Source organism: Platichthys flesus, chromosome 4, assembly GCF_949316205.1.
Source record: "Platichthys flesus chromosome 4, fPlaFle2.1, whole genome shotgun sequence".
Classification (NCBI taxonomy): domain Eukaryota; kingdom Metazoa; phylum Chordata; class Actinopteri; order Pleuronectiformes; family Pleuronectidae; genus Platichthys; species Platichthys flesus.
In genome coordinates this window covers 12,119,137-12,140,132 of record NC_084948.1, presented here as the reverse complement: position 1 = coordinate 12,140,132, position 20,996 = coordinate 12,119,137, and the positions used below count along the sequence as shown (strand labels likewise).

The 20,996-nt window shown below is 40.6% G+C and overlaps 1 protein-coding gene across 1 annotated transcript; it reads left to right on the top strand.

Annotated features, from left to right (window-relative positions):
• The first annotated feature begins 3,093 nt into the window (after positions 1-3,093).
• Positions 3,094-20,006, top strand: si:ch211-136a13.1 (HHIP-like protein 1). The gene is made up of 14 exons (XM_062386713.1): positions 3,094-4,243; positions 9,895-10,159; positions 10,910-11,189; positions 11,339-11,464; positions 11,591-11,734; positions 13,634-13,746; positions 14,424-14,564; positions 14,907-14,981; positions 15,332-15,458; positions 15,619-15,764; positions 16,379-16,460; positions 16,723-16,805; positions 16,914-17,270; positions 19,243-20,006. The coding sequence occupies exons 1-14, from the start codon at positions 3,932-3,934 to the stop codon at positions 20,004-20,006; spliced, it is 3,015 nt and encodes a 1,004-aa protein (XP_062242697.1). The 5' UTR covers positions 3,094-3,931.
• Positions 20,007-20,996: the final 990 nt, after the last annotated feature.

The following is a 20,996-nucleotide window of genomic DNA, read 5'->3' as shown; positions in this document are numbered from 1 at the left end:
ATTCAAATGCACAATGTATTATTTGTTTGTACTGATAAATGCAACAGTTCACAGCTTGTGTTGTCAAAGTCTGATCAGTCCTGTATTAATCAGTCCTGCAGTATGTTTAACTTCCATCAACAATTCATGTTGGCTTAAAAAAGTAAACTAGGGGTAAAAGTAAAGGACGAGTGATAATAAAAATATATTTAACCTTAAACATTTTGTATGATATGTATAAATGTATGATCTTATGGGATAAATATGTTAAATATATTGCAAACACAAAGAAACACCCTCATTCTCTTTCTACATGTATGTCACACAGAAAAAGTAATAGTTAAAGTTAGTTATAGTGAATATATATGAATGTGACATAACTTAATAGTACATTTTAGCATGTGTGTGAAAGTGTGTGTTTTGAGTGTGTGTGTGAGAGAGAGAGAGAGAGAGAGAGAGAGAGAGAGAGAGAGAAGGGGGGGGTGTATTTGTTTAAATCACACAGCTGTTTTAGTCAAGAGAGAGAGAGACCAACCATCCTTGGACTGAACTCTGTATCAAACAATTCCCACAGATTAAGGAGCTGCTTAGATACAGAATAAAACAATGGGAGAATAAATAAGTCATTCAGTGTGAGTGCTTGGTTGCGTTGATAACACAGTTGAGGGTGTGTGTTTGTGTGTGTGTGTGTGTGTGGGTGTGTGTGTGTGTGTGGGGGGGGGGGGGGCTGAGAGTGTGTGTTTGCTTCTCTCTTCCAGTAAAGGCTGACTCACAGACTCAGTCATTCTAAAGATCAACACCTTTTAGAAGCTGACAAAAAACACTGTCTGCAGAATATAGTTTTCAGTTGTTACGTGGCGCTTGCAGGTCTGATCTTGTCTTCATAGATCGGATCTTTTCATGTCTTCATTACTTTATAGAACTTCGGTTTTGTCATGGAAGGGGAAACACACACAAACGCTCTTAAAGATTTTGAATTTTCAGCAATGAAAAAACCCATATCACAAGCTTTGTTAGGAGCTAGCTAAGTATTAATTTACTTGTATTCTGATAATGTCCTTCTTTGCCAAATGTGATTACATACTTGTTGACTTTGACAGCTTGTTTACTTGCATGTTTTTGGAATAGCATATTGCTGCTATCTCTTGTGTATTAAACTAATAATAATGCATATTTAACATGGGTAGTAGATCAAAGAATTAAAGAATAAACCCTACCCGGATTTTCGTGTTCTGAAATTATGATTCAAACACCTTTAAATTAATTCATTAATATAAAAACACAGCTTTAGCAAAGTTCATTGTCGTGTTTTTTACAGGGTCTGCTGCGTGTAAGACATTCATTTCTGTTTGAAAATAAAACTTCAAATCCATCTACCAACAGTTGTGTTTTGCTATATTACACTATAAGACCTGTGATGAATCATTAAGTTACATTACATCATATGATGAAGTACTCATCAATCTGTTAAATCCAGTCAGCGTCTGGCTGTATCTTGTGTTCCTGTTAGTGAGTACAGGCTGATAAAGTGTCTGACAGTCAGCCAGCCAGCTGGGAGCCACTCTCTGATCTGAGTGGTAGCTGGACAATAATGAGACACAGATGGAGGCAGTATGTCCACACACACACACACACACACACACACACACACTCATGCACACACTCACACACCTCTCGTTCTTTTCCCTTAGTCATCGTTTTTGTTAAACAATTGCAGGCATTGGAAACTTGGCAAATGCGTGAAATTGAATATGTGCACATCCAGCAACTTTTTAGAAAACACCCTGAATCTTTAGCTGCGAAGTGGTACCTGCATTAGTGACTCGCCAACTTTGTCTGTGTGTAATTTGTTGCTTCTTTTTCTCTCTCGCTAAAAGTTGAGTATCAGACCAAAACAGTGACGCTTTCAAAGAGTCGAGGGGATCTGATCTGGAGATAATCCTCTAAGTTTGTCACCATTAGTATCCATTTTACACTCAAATAGTCATATACAATATACAAACGCTAACAGATTACCATGAGCAATTGTCAGCCCCCAAGTCTGAAGATGTCTTCCACAGCATCCCCATATATCTCCCTCTACTTGTGTCACCCATTGACATCCAGCACATCCAAGGCTAGAATTGCTGTCACTCTCTATGTTACATGTAGGTGTTTGCATCGTATTGGATAGTTAAGCCTAAAGTATGCATAACTAATTCACATTGTGTTTTTACGTCTTGCCACTTGTGAAATATGAAAAAGAGTTAAAGTCGGTGAGAGTTGAAGTTGGCGTCTCTCTGTCTGGAGCAACTGAGGTAGATATGAAGGTCCCTCAACAAAGACACTATGTACTGTTGGTTGGCCCTTTATCTATAACCTGACCTTGGGTACTGCTTAGAGAGAGAAGGGAGTATCTGTGGAATTTAGACAGCGATATGTGAGGATGGTCCAAAATTCTGCAACAACAAGAATAAAACTTTATTTTGTTATTTCATCCAACATAATTTGTGTCTGAGGTAGATTTTCATCTGAAGCGGTGGTGAAAACAACAACTCCTGTGATCCCCCGCTGCGTCTTCAAACTACGTCTTTTCTGTTTGTTTTGATTTAGTCATCTTTAGTGGCCTAAGCTTCATATTGTTAGTTGAATGAGCTATGAGCTAATGATGTTCAACAAATTACTTGCTCTTACTTGAAGCAATCGAATTAAACGTTGGCTGGTTCTGCTCTTTAAAATAAGAGTTGGAATTGTGCCTGGAGAATCCATTGGTCTCTTCCTCCAGCACACGTCCTGATTCATCTGACCACACGGACACGCAAACAAACACACACACACACACACACACACACACACACACACACACACACACAGCAGTGAGAGTGGGCCTGTCTACAAACGGCAGAGGCTAAGAGGAGGTCTGGGAATGCTGAAATTGTGTGTGGGGGGGAGGGGGGTGGCAGTGGGAGGAGAGGTGGAAAGTTGCAACTTCAGGGCAATATAGACCACATGCTATGGTTAGGAATGCATGTGTCTTTGTAGGAGAGTTGAAGAGCGAAGGAAAGGAAGAGCGAGGAGGTGGAGGAAAGAAGCGAGGAGGGAGGGATCTGAGCTGAGGCTGCAGCGTGGCTCTGTGTCTGAATGAAAGAACCTCTCTCTCTCTCTCTCTTTCTCTCTCTCTGCTGCTGTCTGTCTGTATGCATGGCTTATATCCGCTGCAGCAAGTGAGCACATGTCCAGAGCAAACATAGTGGGACTTTCCAAGTGACTCCGAGCCGGAGGTAAATATTTTGCAGAAGCTGCAGCGGAAGGTGTAACTTCAATTTTCAAATGGTTTTAGAATTTCATCGTATAAGAAGCTGGATTACTTCTTATAAATGTTACAGCTGTCTGTTTTTCCTGGATGCTTTTTTTTTTTTGCATCTCGAAAACTCTTTAAAGATTTGAAAACCTGATTTTCCTTGGAGAAAATTATCCTGTGATCCACGACACCTTTGGACTCGGGTTCTTTCAACAGACTGCACATCTCCTCACCCTCAGAAGGATTCACTGGACCAGGATCGGTTTCACCTTATTTACACAGAGGCAGCTTGATGTGTGGGAGGATCTTTTAAGCAGCGCAATCCCAAGTTGCTTTGTTGGTCTGTGGCCAAGTTGAAGGCAGGTGTGATGCTGGGTCAGAGTGTTTGATGCACACACATTCACACACACACACACACACACACACGCACATGGCTGCCATTAACTACAGAGACCAGGACATCAGATGAGGACACTCGACACAGGAATAGAACAGGGATTTTAACTTTGAGTTACAAACCCGTGCTTGACAGATGCCAGTGGAGATGTAGAATGCTTTTCTTCCTTCTACTAACACATCATACTGAAGTATCACACACAAGCTTCCTTGGTTAACAACATTACTGGATCGAGAGCCACACTAGCCTGAACTTGAAGACAGCATCTCTACACTATGACCCCGTGGACCTGTAATCCGGCGCCCCAGTGCCTCCAGTCGCACGTCCGCTTTCCCCACCTACTTCTGTCTGCGCTGCTGTTGCTCCTCCAGCCCTGGTGGGGGAGCTGTCACCCCCAGTGTTTGGACTACAAGCCTCCGTTCGAGCCCCGGCTGCCATTGGTCCTCTGCAAGGAGTACTCCAAGTTCGGATGCTGTGATGTGGAGAGGGATGGGGAGATATCAGTGAAGTTTTACAGCATTATGGAAAACTTTGACCAGTCGGGCTTCGTCACCTGTGGCAAGTACATACGCAGCATCCTCTGCCAGGTAAGACAAGTATTCAATCATATCAATCAAGCAATCCCCGCCCAAAAGGCAAATTACATCAAACGGCTAATATTCATCATTAATTGCATTATGTTTTATTAGGTGATTATGTGATTTCTAAGCATAATGGCCATCTGTAAAACATACCTGTCAATTGTTGAATTAAAATATATTATTTCCCTGTGGAATCCACATCAAGCTAGGGTTAGGGTCAGGGTTATCATGTGGGGCAGTGACTCTGTGGTCTTTGATTTAGTAAATCCCAAATTGACACCTAGTGAATTTCACACAAGGTGTTAATGTGTCTGTGGATGTTAGGGTTAGGGTTAGCATGAGAAATGTAAATAAGAAACCTAAATACAAATTGAAATTATGTGATAATATATTTACATAAAAATATATATAGCAATACAATTTAGTGATAGTGAAAAATGATATGTTAATTTGTCTTAATTTGAAGATATTACTAGTATATTAATAATATGATGATACAAACTAGTAATTAAAAACAATGTCTATAATATGTAAGGTGACACAGGTTTGTGTCTCGCTCTCATGGAAACTGTGGTGTGTTTTTGTCATGAGAGAGAACCGAAGTACAGCAACGTACAAAACATGTGGTTAACGGTGAAGTTTAATGGAGAAGTTGACATCTGTAAGACAGTTACTCATGCTCGCAATGCTAAGCCACCGGCTTAACTAACGCTTCATGAGCTTTTGATGGGTTGGCTTGTAAACGTGGCTCTGCCGACTGAAATAAACTACAAAAAAGTAAACCTTTTCAAATTTGTTGGACCATTACCCCTAAATTTAGAGTAAATCGGAAAGTAAAATGTTCACTTAATTGCTCTATTGCAAAAACAAAACGTCAAAGCGAACCATGTTATTGTCTTGAAACTGTCAAATAAAGGAGACTCACTGGCTTTTGTTTTCTCATATGTGCAGTGCATACAATGAAATCTGAGATTTGTCCCTTCAGGGGTCCTAGAAAACATGTGTTTAGTATATTCGCTCTCACGAGTCCACAGACCCTGATGGTGAAGAAAGATTGTAAAAGCACATTTACAGTTGGTAAGGTTTAACTTTCGAGCACAATAACAGAAATCTTTGCACTACCCTTATTTGTGGATGAAAAAGTGAACATATATCTACAAAAAATAACACATAAATGTGCAAGGAATCAACACAAATTGTATTTTGAACTAGAATGGCTTTCAGAGCGCATACAGCACCTCTGCCAACGCCCAGCAGTCCCCTTAAATTCAATCAAGCTGCAACAAACTCAACCTAATAAAGCTGTTTACCGGCATGAACTCCGGAGCACGTCCTTCCCATTGGGTCCAGACTTTCTCCGTAGTTTGCCTTTCACACATGAACAATATAGGAAGAACTTCTAGCACGTCATCACACAGAACACACCCATTCGCTTGCAGTGAATCCTACAGAGGATCTCCTGCTGTTTTCTCAAACAGCTCATTCAGACATTCTCCGGAGCTTTTACTGGAGGGGGGGGGACTCTTACTCTGACATTTGTGTTCTCACATACAGCCCCTCTAGATAATGTCTTTAAATAAGCCATAGTTTAGTGCATGTCTGAAAGCAGCTTTAGACATCAGTTCCCTAAATGAGCCCAGTTGTCTTCATCTAGATCAATAAATTATTCTCTGGGAAAATGGTGAAATTGTTAGAAAATATCTTGCAATGGTTAAGAAAGTGAAAATAAATTCTTGGATTGAATGTGTTCAATCCTGACACATATCACATCTTTCCTACAAAGTTTGCTGACAAACAAACTGACAAAACAAACAAGCACAGGAAAACAGAATCTCCTTGATGAAAGTAAAAGCTAATAGTTTCTTAGAAGACAGAGTGGTTGTTTACAATGACTCATGTTTCATTAGTCTGAAAAAATAAAGTTAGATCTCGTTCTAAATTTAAGTTGCACTTTAAGTGAGACTGCAATCTTAGTAAATGTTGGGAATAATGACTCTTTCTATTTCAGTATCACTGAGCTTTAGTTTCTTCTCTGAGTTTGCTAAACTAAGCCGGTCCCACTCTGCGATTGCATAATAACGTGCTGACTTTGCAGCTAGGACGCTCGCTACTTGCAAAACAAACGGACAAAGGGCCGTGCCACGAAAAACGCTTTCACGTCTGCTATCAGCCCTGGAACAGTGGAAGGAAAAAAATAAACACTGTGCAAGTCTCACAGAGAATTCAGAACTTCACAGGGTACGTAAAGACAGTGACAAATCCTCGGACTCCTAAAATATAGGTTTGTCTCATTGTGGTAATTATATCCTGCTGTGGGTCTTTCCAGGCAGCGCAGGCTGTGTCTTGAGTGTAATGACAGCGCTGCAGAGCACATTCGACTTTCAGAGGTTAGTCTTAGTTTGACTGAGACGCAGCCTGAGTTAACGGCAATGTAAATATGTGAGCTAAGAGAGAGAGAGAGAGAGAGAGAAGGGGGGGGGTTGTATTTGTTTAAATCACACAGCTGTTTTAGCCAACAAACTCCTTTGGATAAACAGAGGAAACTGTGGGACATACAATTCATTCATTTCTTAAATGAGCACAAGTATCTGAAAGGGTTCACATTTTTTTACATTTTCAGTCGTCAAATAAGGTGGACTAAAAACACGTGGCCGTTGTTTTCTCTGAGTCATTTCTGTTTTCACTTTGTTTTGGCGTCTTTTTTTATCTTTGTTGGTAAAAGGCCCACTCTGTGGTTGTGGTCACTCACAGGTCAATGGTCTGAGGTAAAAGAGGCCCTGGAGGTGGTTAGGTTACCCCACTACCAGGGTACTTATCTTGGGTCAATCCAGCACACTGAGGCCCTCTGTTCCAGCAGCACTGCAGGGGCTTCCTGATATCAGTGAGGAAAAGGAAAGACCAGTCTGTCTGTGTGTGTGTGTGTTTGTGTGTGTGTGTGTGTGTGTGTGTGTGTGTGTGTGTGTGTGTGTGCATCCCTTTGTGTGTCAGGGAGACAGGGGGGAGATTGTCATGATCCCCAAGTTTAACTGACCAAACAAACAGCCATTTCCTCCTCTGGCCGGGGGTCCAAGATATATCAAGTTCCTTCGAGAGAGAGAGTGAGAGGATGAGGTAAAAGAAGACAACAGTAATGAAAGAAAAAAGGAATCTGGCCGAAATTCAACAGAAAGAAAGACCGAAAGAAAGATTAATACATTTCAGACAAACAGGGAATTTACCTGGAGATGTAGATATTTCCACCATGAAAATTGACCTTGTCAGGAACACTAGTCCTGATGGGAACCAAAGTCTGGTCTGAATGAGGCTCGACATTATTTCTGAGTTAAGGTGAGGAATAATGTTTTGGTCAGACTGTCCAAAATCAATGGAAGTCAAAACCATCGTTGGGAGCACATCTTGGCCGGCTGACATCTAATTTTTTAGGGTAAGCCATAGGATTAAGTTTAGGTTTAGGTTAGGGGCAAGGAATCGGTCAAAAAGTGTCCCCACAACTATAGAAAGAATATGGGATTATTACTAATGTTGTGGGAACCTTAATATTTTTTGCCATAGTCATGTTATGGGGACCATGGTGACAAAAAGTAGGAACTCATAAGGTAAAACATCGCATTTTCAGCTTAAGACGTGTTTTAAGGTTGGGGTAAGTGTCTGTGTGTGTGTGTGTGTGTGTGTGTGTGTGTGTTATAACTGCAGCTTTTGTCCATTCAATATTAAAATACATCCCAAATAAAATCCACCTCAGTCCGCTTCAAAAACATTCACTTTGGTGAAATCTGAATGAATTGTTTCCCTTACTGAATTTTCAATAAGCTACTCAATTGTAGCAGCACTTCTGCATGTATCAGAATGTTCCAACTCTCAGTATGCACCATCAATTCCCAAACACATATACACGCGTGTCTCTCTATAGTTGAGGACATGAGTCATTGACTTATAGATAGACACACACACACACACGGAGTCCAACAAGCTGCTTTTTCTGGTTTCTTTTCCATTTCTGGCCACAATCACATTTACTCCAGTTTAGCATCAGTGCACAGTATCTCTGACTGCAGCTATGATTTACAGTGTTTTGGTCAGTCCCATAGTTGTCCTGGAAAGTTGTGGCGAAGTTCTCTTTCCTCTATGTTTCTCTTTTGCACCCTCCTCCTTCTCCATCTCTATCTCTTGGGGTCCAGTCAGCGTTCAAGTTCGCACATTGTCCAGTCATCTGTTTGCCACGTGTCTTTGCTCTGTCTCTCTCTCTCTGCTATAATAAACCCCAATGTGGACCAGTAAGTGTAAAGAGTGAGGAAGATAAATGCCAGTAATAAACACTGAAACGAAGGGCTTTTATTTCCCTCTCAGGCTTGAATCTCAGTCAGCTCTGAACTGGACAACATAAACACCAAATTATAGCAGTTTGAAGTGGCAGCATTGTTCGGGAGCAGCTGTTTGCAGTTATATGCTTTTATCCTATACCCTATGAGAGTGGAACCCAAAAATAAGACTGTCGCAGAAGAATGGCTGGTGTTCCTGCTTGAGTGGCTTCAACAAGAGACAATACAAAGACAGTGTGAACCTGGCACAAGATGATTTACGGTACCAAAGTACCCTCTTTACTTTAATATGCCTCTAAAAGCTTATTAGGTGGAACATCTACATGAAGAGCAAAGTAAAGAAGATAAATCACATCGTCTGCGCCACAAGCTGCTTTTATCAACAGTCCCAGCGGCTCACACTGAACTCCGATTTAGTTTTTCCCTTTAGTGCCAGAGCTGTTTCCTAGGAAGTCTCTGATCTCTGCCCAGAAATGTGCTTTCATTTCGTTTAACAAAGATCCTCTATTTCTGTTATAGTTTTTCTGCCTCTTTTTTGGCCATCAGAAGTAATGCTTTATTTTTATATGCAGCTGTGTGATGAAAAACAAATTACTCAAAGCGTATATTAAAAACTTCATCTCACAAGGTTTAAAAGAAATAGGGAGATTCTCCATTTAGTCATTTTAGAGACTAACTTAATTTCAGACATACAAAGTGGGTCATTTGCAACAGTTGCCCCATTTTTGTGCAATTTGAGGACACACTAAATTATCCGTGCATTCATCTTAATCACAGTTCGTGCATCATTTGACCATCCAGACAGGTGTTTTTTTATATTTTTGCTTTTATGAGCAAACAAATTATATCATGCTGTTTGTTCTCCGGCTTCCCAGTGAAGATTGGTTGAGTCTGATCTGACGCTGAGTGAAAGAACACCAGACGACCACAGGACGGTTTGGTTGCTGTGCCTCCGTGGGCCTGCTGCTGCACTATTCTGGGTGTGGACTAGTGTGGTTGTGACTTAATAACTGACTGGACCTTCCTGGGATCCATTTATACCAAGAAGCAGCACTCAAGACAGGCCGCGCATAAGTCACGCCTGACCACTTATAGTGACGCGCTGAGGAGCTGCAGTAGAATGAGTACACAACTCCTGTATTTATCTGATCCATACATGTCCTTAACTACCTTATGAGATAAACATCAGCTTCAAAGAGGCTTATTAAGTATGGACACTAAAAACTCCATCCCAGCAAAGGTTTATAAATCTACAGTGGCAAATAGTTACTATAGGTTAATAATAAAGTTACTGTTTCCTCTTAACCTTCCAAAATTTGTGTCTTTCTTCCTACACAGGAGTGTTCTCCATACGCAGCCCACCTGTTTGATGCTGAAGATGCCAACACGCCTATGCGGATGTTGCCTGGTTTATGTGGCGATTACTGCTCCGACTACTGGCACCAGTGTCGCTTCACACTCAGTCTCCTCTTGGAGGACCTGGGGAGCCCTTACCAGTTTGCCAACTTGACGGCAACGTTAGAAGAGGATCGCAGAAAGTTCTGCAACTATCTGGAGCTGAAGGACAAACAGTACTGTTATCCAAATGTGCTGACGAATGCAGGTATGGTTCTGGACGCATGTTTTTATGTTGTTTACTAGCAGGCACACACACCTATTCGAAAATTCACCCTCTGGGAACAATGAATGTCTGTAAAATTTCCCATGGCAATCCATCAGTACCAAAGGGCTAGAGCAACAGACATTGCTTTCCCTTCATGCCTAATGTATATCTACAGGAGATGTGGTTGCTGTGGTCAAATTTAGACACATTAAACATAAACTTGTAGAGAGGTGGAGAACAGGAGGTTGCAATAATCTACCCTATGTCCCAATTCAGAGGACGTCTCCTTCAAAGCAGGAGGTCAGACAACAAATGGCAAACTGAAATGAGACAGTCAGGTCTACAGAGGATTTCCATGATCTGTTTTACCAGCTGGCCCCGTCTTTACCGCCTATAGCAACAGAGCAGCAGCTGGACAACATGTGTACCATTTGCTGCTCAGTTGAGTTTAAGCCGGATTCTTATCGAGCCAAATCAAGGCAGATAGTTTTGATCATTTGCACACAAAAAAATTTTAATTGAAAGTTCAATGTAGTTTAGAATCAAATATTTATTTACATTTTTTACTTTACATATATTTTGATATTTTGGGTCTTATAGTTTTCAGTTGCAAATTTGATATTTTCAGATTGAAGCACTTAGACTCAAATACAACAAATCCCTTAAACCCACGCTCTGTGGTGCGATTACAACCAAGATCTTAGTGTTCAAACTCTACTTTCCCCTTTCTGTCTTCTTTTCTTTCCCCAGAGCTAAACGCTCAACTTGGCTTGGTACGTGAAGATCCGAAAGGTTGCCTGGAGCTGTGTTTACAGGAAGTCGCCAACGGGCTGCGTAATCCCGTGGCCATGGTTCACGCATATGATGGGACTCATCGCTTCTTCGTGGCGGAGCAGCTGGGTTATGTGTGGGTGTATTTGGCCAACGGCTCCCGGATCGACCGACCTTTCCTGAACCTCACGCGGGCAGTCCTCACGTCCCCTTGGGCCGGAGACGAGCGAGGATTCCTCTGCATCGCCCTGCACCCCAGGTTCAAACTTTCACATAAACAGTTCCAGTTATTTTCGATGTTATTGAAGATAACTCAACTCTGGCTTTTCGCACCTTTTACCTCAGAGGAAAAACTTTTTATGAGAGCCTGACACAGAGATTAACATTTTGCGTCTCTTCTCTACTTAGGTTCACAACCGTCAAAAAAGCCTACGTGTATTATTCCGTGTCGGTGAAGAAGGAGGAGAGGATACGTGTTAGTGAGTTCACACTGTCAACTCATGATGAAAACCAACTGGACCACTCCTCCGAGAGGTGAGAGGTTCAAATGGAAACAAAGAGACAGAATTTTGTCTGTGTGAGCTGCTCATATAGTGACCCACATGTACAGTTAACAGTAATGTGAATATATTCATCCACCTCTCATCTCCTCTGCTGCAGAACCATCCTTGAGGTGGTAGAGCCAGCATCCAATCATAATGGAGGACAGCTTCTGTTTGACCATGACGGATATCTGTACATCTTCATCGGAGATGGTGGCCGAGCAGGAGACCCCTTTGGAAAGTTTGGCAATGCACAAAACAAGTAAATACAATTTAACTAATTTGCTTGAGTGAAGGTCACAAGATTTTGTTGCATCAAAATATGTCTTCATGCCATCTATGACGTGAGGCCAGGAAGTTTGACACCAAATTAGTTAAAATAGTATACTTCTTCAAAGCTCTAGTTTCATATGTAATTTAAGATAATTTACCCAGATAGAATAAACACACACCTCACATTGCTCTACCTCCTTTTAAAGGTAAACATGCTCGAGCAAAATACCAAAACCCAATTTGAAGCAGACAGTTCTGCCAAGAATGTCTTACAGTGAATTAAATCCTACTTAAATAAAGTCTTATGAAAATTATGGAGGGCTTAAATCTCAGACCTATAAATGAAATAGTTGTTTGAAGACTGGTAATCTTCCACTTGGAAAAATTCCTGTAAACCAAGGATCTACTTAGCAGGACTGGAAAACTGCTCATATAATTCCTATTATTACTTCTAGGATAAAATTATCATACACATTATTCCTTGAAACCTGCCGAGCTCTATTGTATAATTGTTTTATTGCGGTTTTAACTATTAATTCATTATTTTCACATATTTCATCATTAGATCATCATCCCATTTCTAAAACACTTTATTGAGAAGACCCCTTGAGTTGTACAACATTGAATATCTTTTGAAGGGTCAATGTATTTGTATTAACTGAGCGACAGAGGTTTCCTCTAATAAACACACTTTTAAATGGCACACTTTAGTATGCCATTTAAACATCATTATAGCAACGCTTAAAGCTGCCTGTTCAGCTTCAGAGCTGCATTTGTTTATGTCTTAGATGTAAAATAGTTGACAAGTCAGTGAGAGGTGGCAGGGTGTGTTGATGCCATGAGCGATGTATGTGTGGTGTATGACTTCAGGGCTTTTTTACATGTTAACATTACTCACCTCTCACCACACAACATTTACGTCATGATTCATTTGATTCATTCTAAAGAAAGGCTAGCTGTACCTTAAGGCAACATGTTGTACATATGTTTACATGTAAAACACCATGTTTGAGTGCTGCACGTATACATGTGGATGCAAGTGTTCGTTCTCGTTTGATCAACCCTCAGTGGCTTAAATGTTAATTACTGCCAAAAGACACAAGGGTAGTGAGTGTAAATCACTTTTATTGTACTCATTGCACCATACCGCTGTGCAAGAGTTGAACTGTGAAGTGTGAAGGTGACAAATACTTAGATACTAGAAACTAAAACATGACACTAAAAGAGCAGCTTCATGCCAAAAAAGGGTTAGGGTTAACCTTAAAATTCATAGAGAAAAAGAATAGAATTTTGATTTGTAGTGACAGGTATGAATCTGTTTATTGAACATTCAGTATAATTTTGCTGCCGAAATCTTTTCTCCAGACAGATATAGTTGAGATGTTGACATGCTGTATAAACTGTTCTGGGAATGACAGAGGATACACCCTGTCTAGTCTAATATTGACACTACACAAAATGGGCCGCCACACACGGGCATGTGTAGAGGAGAGAGAGATGAGAGTTGGACAGGGCTGTATGGAGACAGGGAGGAGAGAGGTGCAACATGGATGATGGGGGAGGAGTAATTCAGACTGGAAAAATATTGAGAAAAGAATAATAAGAAAGAAGAAAAGGGACAAACTTGGAAAACATTGAGATAGGTGAAGGTAGAGTAGACAGAAGATGGAGAGGAGGGAATGATGAAAGAAAAAGAAGGATCAGCATCAACGAAAGGTTTACTAATTGAGTTGCAGGGATAAATACAAAGATGAACACATTTTGAATTACAAATTAGAGTAAGATTCAGGTCAATACCTATTTTTGCCTGCCTTGAAAATGCCCCCTCACTAAACCACTGGGTCAGCTGAATCCTTCACACACTCTTATCTACTCCTGTGTTTTACAGGTCAACACTTCTTGGGAAGGTGCTGCGTGTTGATGTGGAGGATAACGATGATGGTGCTCCGTACAGCATTCCGTCAGACAACCCGTTCCTGAGGGAGATGGAAGCACGACCTGGTAAAATCCCTTAAAATATCCCTTAAATGTGGGATGATTTGAACATGTTATTACATGATTATACTCAGGTTAATCATAATTTTAATCTGGGTTATTACTTAAAATGGCTTTGTTCAAATAGAGCATCACTGTCTGCAGCTCCTATTTACAGCCTGTGTCTGAAACACATGGTTTTAGCTCCTGTCTCTTTAAGCCCCCCCTCCTGATAAAGCCCAGTCGTGATTGGTTGACCCACTTCTACCACATGTAGGACATCGGCCCTCGTTCTGTTTTTTTTTTTTAGGGGACGTGCAGAGCAGGGTTTTCTAGACCCCGAATTATGGGCTTTTTAACTTTGGAGACCTTTTGCATAAACAAAATAACACTGAAAAAGAAACGTATGTCTCCTTTAAGACGGACGCCACCATTAGAAACAACGACTCCTGGATTTAATTAAATTTTTTCTAAAGAGCTCAAATATTGAGTGACTTCACCGCTCGGGCTGAGAAATACATATCTCAGGAATCGAAAGTGAATGTCTTACTGAACACTGTCATTTTGGAGGAAAAAGGTAGTGATAGGTGCATTCATTCCATTTCATTCCAGATGTGCCCTGGTTCAGTCATTATGACGGATGTATGCTATTTGCGTCAGTGTATAAATTTCTTTGTTTCCGCTTTTCCTTCCGTTCTTTGCAGAGATTTATGCCTATGGAGTGCGCAACATGTGGCGTTGTTCCATTGACCGCGGTGACCCCTTCACAGGGCGAGGCAGAGGCAGGATGTTTTGCGGTGACGTGGGCCAGAACAAATACGAGGAGGTGGATCTCATTGTAAAAGGTACAATGATTTAATTTAAGCAGCAGCACTTTATTATGAAGGGGGTGAGTGAATAACTTGAAGTTATTCAATAACTTCAAGTTATTCACTCACCAACAGTACATCAAATGGCTCTTATTATCTACTCAGCCCCTCGCCACATAAAACTGTTCTCTCAAAGACCACAAAGACGTCGTAGTTTAATCACAGTCTGCTCCCTGACAATTACAGTGGATGGGCACGAAATAAACATCAAATTACATGCTTCTTTTCCCACACGAACAATAACTCAGTAAGTCTAAAAGTGTATTCCCAGCATTATGAAGCAGTAGTTTTACTAACTGCGTCAATGTATTTTTAAAGGAGGCAACTACGGATGGAGGGCCAAAGAGGGCTTCAGCTGCTACGATCGCAAACTCTGCCAGAACTCATCTCTGGGTGAGCTGATCTTCACGGACTTTAGAGTGTGAAACTAAATCTGATATTTACACTGAGAATGTATGAGACATAGTATCCTGTGCGAAATTGCTGCAGGAGAGCATTATGACGTGTTTTTGACTTTTGCATTTTAGAAGCTAGACTGCTGAGGAAGGTTCTAATAGTGCAAATAAATAACATTAGAATAATATTTCTGTTCTGCGAAACCTACTGTGTCATTTTTGTCTGAACATTTGTGAACTCAGCCACTAAAACTTTGCTTTTTTTCAAACTTTATGAATCCAAATGACATGTAATCTACAGTACTATAAAACCAGGTTCTTTTTATGTGATGTTCTGTGTCTATGTAGATGACATCTTGCCGATCTTTGCCTACCCCCACAAGTTGGGAAAATCAGTGACAGGAGGATACATCTACAGAGGCTGCCAGATGCCCAACCTCAACGGACTCTACTTCTTTGGGGATTTCATGAGCGGGTAAGTGTTCAAAACTTTCAATAACATTAAGTACAATAAGTTGCACTTATAGTCTAATAAACACAGGCCTCATTTCATAGCTACACTTAACTGTATCTATATGGATGTATATATATATTTTTTTGCTGATCTGGAGATGTATACATGTGTTTCTGTTTAGGCGTCTGATGTCTTTGAAGGAGAACGTCACCACCGGTGAATGGCACTACAATGAGATCTGTATGGGAACAGACCAGACCTGCAGATTCCCAAAACTCATCAACAGTTATTATAAATACATCATCTCTTTTGCCGAGGATGAGGCAGGTAAAGTCATCAACATATATTATTGTTATAAAAAAAATGCAAGTTCTCTATGAAGAAATTTTGCATGGTAATGATTTTGTCCCTACAGTGCAATCTTTTACTTCTCAAATTGATGATACTATGAAGTTACTCATAGTGATTCATGATGTGCTTCAAGGCAACTTTGCCATTCAATATAATGAGCAAGTGCAAGTCCAAAAATGTCAGCGATGTTAACGTCATTTACTAAATTGCCTGATTTTCTGAGGAGTTAACATGTTCCAGCAGAGTCAGGTTTGACGTAGGACCTGGTTTGAATTAAAGAGCAGGCGGCTGACCTAATGGAGAGTGTTCACACATGATGCTGACTGTAGATAATCTCTTATCCTCCCTCTGAAAGTGATTTGGAGCAGATTTAAGTTTAAAAGTTCATCCAAAGGATCTGAAGACACCTCTCATTTATACACCACAGGACACATTGTGTAACTTGTTGTGTGTCTTCTCTGATTCTTTTCTCACCATCTCCTCACTTATTCTCACTCCCTTTTCCTTCATTTCACACTCCTTTCTTTTTTTGTCTTGCCAAAATCATTTTCCATCTCTCTTTTCACCCTTTCCTCTGTCCATCTTTCCAGGTGAGCTGTATTTCCTAGCCACAGGGGCAGCGAGTGCCACAGCCAGAGCAGGCGTCATCTATAGGATAGTGGACCCTTCCAGGTAGTTATAACCATTGGAACAATTCATCATACCTACAATGTGGGGGGCAGACATTTAGGTACCTCTGATCTAATTTGAGAAAGCTTCTTATCAATTTCTATGTCTCGGGAGAATGTAAATTCACTGTAAAAGTGAATAGAAACTAAATACCAACCAGGATCAAGTTATGTAGCACTCAAATAAAAATGACTACAATTACTTAAGAAGTACTTCATAGGTTATTTAATAAGTCTGTTAATTTCTTTCTTTGTTGACCACACAGACGAGCCACACCAGGAAAATGCAGCATCAAGCCTTCACATGTCAACATTAAGGGCAAACTGATTCACTTCCACCCCAAAGAAGGTAAGACAAAATTTAAAACAACTTCAATGTTAGCTAGAAGCACATATCACATAGTATTCAGATTTAATATGTATAAATGTCTTTATTTCTTCTTTGTGGGGTTTTCAGAGTTCGTAATCAACAAGAAACCAACCACGACACCTTTTCCCACGACGACCACACGAAAACCTACAACAACAACCAAAAAGTCACCAAGAAAACCCATAATAATCATAAAACCACCAATGCCAACAAGAAAAACAATAAGAAAAATGCAGCCACCGCCAACAACAGCGTCACCAAGAAAAATTACACCGCAGACTACGAGAAAACCAACAACAACGAGAAGGGCAACATTACCAACAACACCAAATATAAAAGCAACAACAATAAAAACAACCTCAGCCACGACAATAAAATCAACAACCTCACCCACAACTGTCCAGATGGCTATGGAACCAAGTCCCACCACCACCACACCCACTGGTAGGCCCACTGGTTCACCTGTGCACCAAGCCAGCTCCACCGGTTACCTGACTCCTAGGTCAAGTGTTAACCCAGCCACTAGGTCGACCAACACTAAACCCAGCACTAGACCAGGTCGTACCACCAATCGAGGGCGAGCCAACAGTTTGAAACCATGTGGTTTCTTCTTCTGTGCTCTCTTTGTCTTTTATACATTATTATATTAATTGCTACATTTTACAAATTCTGGCCTACTTTCAAATGAAAGATTTTTTGCAATTTTCTTTCAACTGTTCAAATCAGAGCACTAGTACAATAATTACAATAACAGTAGGATTAGAAAACGATGAAGTTACGCAGAATAGTCGCTGGTGCGCAGTTGCTAAAATTGTCCGTAGCCGGCTTATTATTAGTTGAATGAAAATATCACCATATTAATCTGATATTTTATTTGTTTGGCAGCTATAGTATACTGTAGATATGCAAAGGGAGATTCTTAACCCACTTTTTGATCTGTCTATCAGTTTGATTAACTGCAGGATATATATGACCTTTAGCATAGTGCAGCTCTGGCTATTTTATTGAAATGTCCATAATAGTTTTAGTAGATAGGCAAGAATAGTGAAATCTATCTAAATATTCTGATTGCAATTTGTAGATGATGGTAAAGATGAACCACACAGCTCTGAAGTATTTGAGATATTTGTTTCATCCATGGGGAAAACAGAAAAACAAGGCGATAAATAAATGAGGGTAAACATCAAATACACTTAACTGGTAAATGATACAGTCATATATTTATTGTAAATTATTGTTTTGCAGAGTTCTTACTTGCAAACTCAAAATATTATATTATCTAATTTTCATCCTTTTATGAGAGACCATAAATCTTTATTGACACAAACAGGTAATTCTACAATAATACATATGAGTTTTGTCAGTCTTTGCACTTTGCACAATCAAAAAGGGATTTTCACTTGTGAAGTGATTACCAGTTTAAAGCACTATTCACAGTTTTTAATGTGAATGAACAACTGTCAATTTGTTGGAAAAGAAAATCAATTATAATCGTGTTCAAAATCTCAACCACTTACGTTATTAATTAATAAGTTTTCCTGTGTAGATGTAGACAGGGCAATGGTCCATTTGCACAAGCTAATGTCAAACTCAGGTACAGTTGAATTATCTGAAAAGGCCTAACTTTAATTTCCTGCTTAGTTGCTTTCTCTTGGCTGGTACAAGAGTCTAAAGCATGCAGGCTTAATGGTGCTTATCTGTGTTTCGAGTATTTGCACTATACCTAAAGTTAAATCAGGTACGTTGGCTTTATTTATTTTGAATAAATGTTTCTGCATCAGCCTAAGTTTGGACATTCATCTTTGTGTGTCTGTGTACAGTTCTTTAAATGGCTTTAATGATAAATATTTATTTCATATAATTCACTGTTTTGAAAATTATTGGAGGAAAAGTTTGACCTGTTTAGGAAAATGTTTATTCGCTTTATTGCCAAGAGTTAGATGAGAAGATGAATAAGGTTTCATTCTATTTGTCCTCTATGGTGCCATAGGGTGTCATCCAGCAGCAAGTTAGCTAGCTAATCGGCTTAGCTTAGCATAAATAGTAGAAACAGGAGGAAACTCTGTAACAGGGTAACCAGTGCCCTAACCTCGACATATAATATATTGTTTTTTCAATTTGTACAAAAACCCAGTTATGAAAGTAAATATTTGGGCTTTTACAGGGATCGTGTGCCAAACCATTTATATATATGCTTTCACACTTTTTTTGCGTGAACTGTATTGAAATGTGTAGATGACAAAGCTAGCAGGCAGATTGTATTACCTCAGACAAGTTTTTACCTTTTCTGAGTCTTTATGTTGAAAGCTAAACTGGGCCATATTAACCGAAAGTTTTGTGTATTAAACAGAAAAATAGATGAAACACATGTTAAACTCTATATTCAAATTAAGAGGGTGATCTGTCTCTCCCTCAGGTTATCGCACAACCGTCATGACTGCAGTCTCCTCTAGGATTGCTCAAACCCCAATCATCACCACACGTCCAACAAGGAGACATGAGAGACCCCTTCAGTATCCCCCTAGTACCACATCCCAACCTTTAACCTCACCAAAGCTTCCTCCTTCTCCATCCTTGAAACAATCTGAGATGGCTCTGACCTCTACACGTTACCCTGAGCACCCCAGAGCGTGGACCACACCTAGTCCAACGTTCTGGAGCCAGAAAGCCACCTTGTCTTCCTACATGCCCCAGAGACAACCAGTCAACGGCACGCTGCCTAAAGCTCCAGAGGAGGAGCGTTGGCTCGGAGAAAAGCAGGACAGTGCTGTGGAGGGGAACCAAGTGTATAAGAGGCCCAGAGGAAGAGGTAGAGGTCAAATTTTCAAAAGAGGAAGAGGAGGGAGAAGGCTGAGGGCTGGCTCATTGCGACTGGTGAGCACTGACGGTTTATTGGATCGAGGCAGAGTGGAGATCTTTATCCGAGGAGAGTGGGGGACAGTGTGCGATGACCTTTTCACCACCAAGTCGGGCACTGTGGTGTGTCGCCAGCTCGGCTTCACGACGGCGCTGGCAGTGATGAAGAGGGCTGCGCTGGGGGAGGCTGACAGCAGCGTCAGGATCTTTCTGGATGACGTGGAGTGTGAAGGCGGGGAGAGTTCGCTGCTGGAGTGCAAGAGATCCAGGGTTGGGAAACACAACTGTTCACATGGGGAAGATGTGGGTGTGATCTGCGGTTAGGAATGCAGGGGGGGGGGGGGGGGGGTGGAGAGAAAGGATGTACGGTACTTTCACACACTGGAGGTGACAGGATTAGGAGGAGGCAAGCGAAGAAGAAGGATTTGACCCACTTCACATTTTGAAGCATGTGCCAGACCAAAAAATTATATAAATTGTATTTTTAAATTTTTCCTGGTTTCCATATTGATGTAAAAATGTTTTAGTCCTCGCCCACTGCTGAATTCTAATTTGTCCTTATGCATGAACATTAAGTTCTATCTATGGATTTCTAACAAACAACAGATGAGTGTGGGGGAGGTGCATGTCCCTACCTGAGGCCTTTGGTTGGCTTGGTCTGGTCTTATCGTTTCCTTGTCCACACTGTAAAGAACAAGAATATGCAGTAACCCCATATGCTGCGGACTCAAGGTCCTGCAAGTGAAGCCAATGTAGAAGTGCCTGAAGTGTGTATCAATTTATCCACTGGTTGCAAAAAAAAGTCTGTTTCACTAGTTTCTTCAATATAGCACGATGTTCATTTTATAAATCAGGGTTTCATGGACAATCAGGATGCATGGGGTTGTGGATGCCATGTAGTTGATAGCTAGGACCGTCCAATGGGTCACAGGTTGGGGAGGGTGTGCAGTGTCCTCTCAGTCAGGCTCATCCCCGTTCCTCTAAACACTGTTACTAATAATTTCAAAAATCAAGATGCCGTTGGACAAAATGCAAAATTCAAGGTTTTAAAACGGCATTTCAAAAACCAATGGGTGGTTTCCCACTTGTTTGACACCAATGAGTGTGTTCCCTGAAAGTGTTAACTTTGAGGTCCGGGAACATGAACCCTAATAGTCTCCATATCAATATCTGAAGAGTCAAACAATGCTTGTTTCAACAAATGTCTGAATCAATATCAATGGGCCACCTTCAGGTGGCTTGTAAAAGATGCTACGAAACACTCTAATGTTTTTTACTGAACATTTTTAAGAGATTTAGCCTCTTTCAAGAGTA